We start from the raw sequence: 3,686 nt of genomic DNA on the forward strand, positions 1-3,686 counted from the left end.
CCGCCACGGTGCTGTCGAAGACCCAGAGCGAGTGAAGAACCCATCGCCGAAGACCCAGAGCACCGCTGGGTGAGTAAAAACTAAAAAGGCGCCTCTAGCCGGGGAAGGGATTCTCACTGTGCGCGGGGCCCTCTTAGGCGTGGGGCCCGATTCGGGGGAATTGGTAGAATAGGCCTAAAGCCGGCCCTGACAGTGCTCAGTGCAGCGAGTCCCATGCTAGCTGGGGCTTCTAGTCATTGCTAACATGCAAATAATAAATGCTGTCTTGCACTCAGAGTCACCAGCTGGGGAATGCAAGTTGAGTGGTGGAGGGATAACAATGTTTGCAGCTAACCAATCTGTGCAATCTGGATGCAAATACTGTGACAGCTGCTTGATTTGCTGCTCTCCTTGATGGTGTCTCTTAGTCCCAATGATCTACTTCTTGAACTTCATCCTGACCAGGAGCACCACTGGGCGTTCAGAGAGGACTGAGCCCACAGAGGTTACATGAGAGGTGCTGCAGAGAGGAGAACAGAGAATAACGATACAGCGTTGTGGTTTCCAAGGTGAGGCAAGGAGAACGGTACTGGAGTGTAGCAGCTCTGGGATTGTGACACTGTAAAACTATAGAGATCTTGAACCAGCCTCCTGCAGTGAGACAGTCTCACATCTATTAATAAGGTCTTAGTCTGCATCATGAATTCATAGGCACTGAACCGATGGGGCTCTGTGTATGACCATCATGTAGGCTGTCCCCAATTCATGAGCCTCAACGAGATGCTGCTTTCTCCCTGGTTGGTTCTGCCTGAGAAGCATGGGATACACATAATTTCTGCTGAGAAAATCTCAACTCTAAAATAAGAGCAAAGGACCTGCCAGAGTGGATCGGATCTCAAGTCCAGTATCCCAACTGGGACAGCAGCCTGCACTACAGAGCAAGAGCAAAAGGGGTCAAAAGGTTCCCTCTGTCACCCAGAGGCAGGACTCAGAATACCCAGAGGTGGCCAATCTGCTAAGGAGGACAGGCACTTCAGTGTAACCAATCCATTGAGCAGTGTGGTGCGTGGCTCGTTCTGGGAAAGAGGATGTGAGTCTGTCACAGCAGCAGCTGCATGCAGGGGCTGGCTCTTTAGCTCAAGCTGTACAGACTCATGCTTCTGGCCCTACAGCTTCTTGGCCCAGTGCCTAGTGTGCTGGCTTCACCAATGACATTCGGTTTCTAATGCCACAGTGCACCCAGATACTACAGTGATGGGCTCTTAAGTATGGGGAATGAATAACTATACACCCCTCACCCCGTAAGTGAATAAACACCTAATAAGTATGTGGATTCAAACAACCGCATATTCCCTTGTCTTTCCAGATCCCTGGAGTGCAGACGATGGGCTCCTGGAGCACTCTTTTTCCTGTCACTGAGTTCACACAGCCTCAGACAAACAGCTCTGTTTGTGAGATCCAAGATGGCTTCCTTGCAGTGACCCTCCCTGTGATGTATTCCCTCATCTTCATCATCAGCCTGCTCAGCAACATGCTGGCCCTCTGGGTGTTCTGGTACCACACGCAGAGAAAGACCTCCATCACAGTGTACATGAGGAACCTGGCTTTGTCAGACCTCCTGCTCTCCCTCTGCTTACCCTTCCGGGTGGCCTATCAAAACCACAGTGGCCCTTTGATCCTCTGCACGGTAGTTGGTGCTTTCTTCTACCTCAACATGTACGTCAGCATCATGTTCCTCAGCCTGATCAGCCTGGACCGCTACCTGAAGATCATTCGGCCTCTCCAGCAGTTTAAAATTCACACCTTGCCTTGCAGCACAGTAGCTGCAAGGGTGGTTTGGCTGGCCTATGCCATTTTCACGCTGCCTTTCTTTTTCGAGACTAGGGAAAAAAGGCCTTGTGCCAACAAGTGCTTCCACTTCAGGAGCAAACGCCCACTGGGGGCAGCCCTCAACATGGTCGCCGTGGCCACCTTCTTCATTGATCTGCTGCTTTTCCTCTATTTTTATGGCAAGATATCTGCCAAGCTCCACGACGTCTCCTCAGGGAAAGTTCAGCAGCAGAGCAGAAGGACAAGCAGCAGGGCCATCACAAAGACCTTTGTGGTCCTAGTCATCTTCACTGTGTGCTTTGCCCCCTATCACTTTGTCCGCGTGCCATACATCCTGGCTCAGCTGGATGTCATCTCAAGCATACAGTGGAAGCAGGCTCTCCACATCACCAATGAGCTTGTTCTGTGCATCTCGGCCCTCAACAGCTGCTTGGACCCTGTGATTTTCTTTTTCTTGTCCAGCAACTTCAGGAAAGCAGTATTATGTACCATCCAAGGCAAGCTGAAGAGAGCTCTTCTGAGGAATCAGGGGGCTCTAAACCACAGTAAATCCATCACAGAACCAGGGATGGATTAAAGAATTTTGAGGCCCTGTGCACTAGGAAGCTTGGCCTGCCCACATCTTCCTTAAACTAGACAGAGCATGTGATCTGCAGTCTGTAAATAGGAGAACAGGTCTCGTTACCATTACTTAAAATAAAAACAAAACACACACAAACCAACCCAACGTTTAGCTCAGCCTGTCCAGTGCAGTGAGCCACACAAACATAGGGGCTTGCTCCTGAAGGGCTGAAGGTTTGGGGTCTTCCAGCCCTGATTACTGAAGGAACTGCTCCATCCCACCTGTGTCACATTAACAGCCTGGATGGGACCTTCTGGAGGACAGCAGGAAGCGGAAGAGAAGGGAAAGTCCAGGGGGCTGTGGTAGAGACGTCAGGGAAAACCCTGACCAGGAGGTTGAACTCCAGCCAGCTAAAGCCTGGGAGTGACTGATGACTTGGTGCCCAGCTCCTGGAAGGAGGGCTGGGGACTTCCTACCCAAGGGGAGAGAGACAATGCATGGGGGTTGGGGACTGGAGACTTTGAATTGGGCGCCAGCTCTGAGGACTCCCTACCAAGGGGGCAGGGGGAAGAGACTGAATTGGCGTTGGCACCAGGAGGTAGTTTGTGCAAAGACTAAAACTGGATCCCAGAAGAGGAGTGTTTTAATCACCTTTTGGACTATGATGGCGGAGTAACTGAACAACCAAGAAGGGACACAGAGGCAGGGTGCTGCTGAGTGGCCTCTGGCCACAAGGGGGCGCTCCAGAGGTGGCTCCCCTGTTACAGTGGTTATGGCAGACCTCTCAGGGATGGGGGTTAGAGGAGTTTAACTGCCAGGCCAGTGCCACAAATACCACCTATTCACATTTGACCTGGCTGGTCCCTGTCATGCCAGAGGTTTGGGTGTTGTTGACTGGGGCTGGCAGAGGTAAGGTTTGGGTTGCTTGGGTTTTTTCCCCAAGCCTGAGCACATCATAAGGTTGACCTAACCTCCAGGGCAGCCACAGCTAGGTCAATGGAAGGTGAACTACAGCGATGGAAAGGCACGTCTGTGAATGCAGGAAGTGCTGATTCCATAGAGCCACATTTATGCTGCTACAGTGTAGACAGGGCCAGTGACTTACTAGGAAGACTGGAAAAGAAATTATAACTGTTTCATCGCTTCTTACATTGCAGCTCTCTAGGCTAGAGCTGTTCAAGAGAGCAAATGCAGGAGAGGACTAACTGAGTCCCCTTCAGCTGGGAGAAGAGTGCGGAAAAGAGCAAGGCTGCAGTTCTTGCAGAGTCTTGCTGTTTTCATGAGCATATTCCTCAGAGCGCAGAAGGACTAGTGG

At 51.2% G+C, this 3,686-nt stretch overlaps 1 protein-coding gene across 1 annotated transcript; it reads left to right on the top strand.

Moving 5' to 3' along the window:
- Positions 1-217: 217 nt before the first annotated feature.
- Positions 218-2,465, top strand: LOC127057028 (probable G-protein coupled receptor 34). Its single transcript, XM_050965632.1, has 2 exons — positions 218-548; positions 1,346-2,465. Exon 2 carries the CDS (start codon positions 1,364-1,366, stop codon positions 2,384-2,386), a length of 1,023 nt encoding a protein of 340 aa, XP_050821589.1. The 5' UTR covers positions 218-548; positions 1,346-1,363; the 3' UTR covers positions 2,387-2,465.
- The last annotated feature ends 1,221 nt before the right edge of the window (positions 2,466-3,686 follow it).

The sequence above is a fragment of the Gopherus flavomarginatus genome, chromosome 8 (genome assembly GCF_025201925.1).
Source record: "Gopherus flavomarginatus isolate rGopFla2 chromosome 8, rGopFla2.mat.asm, whole genome shotgun sequence".
Lineage (NCBI taxonomy): Eukaryota > Metazoa > Chordata > Testudines > Testudinidae > Gopherus > Gopherus flavomarginatus.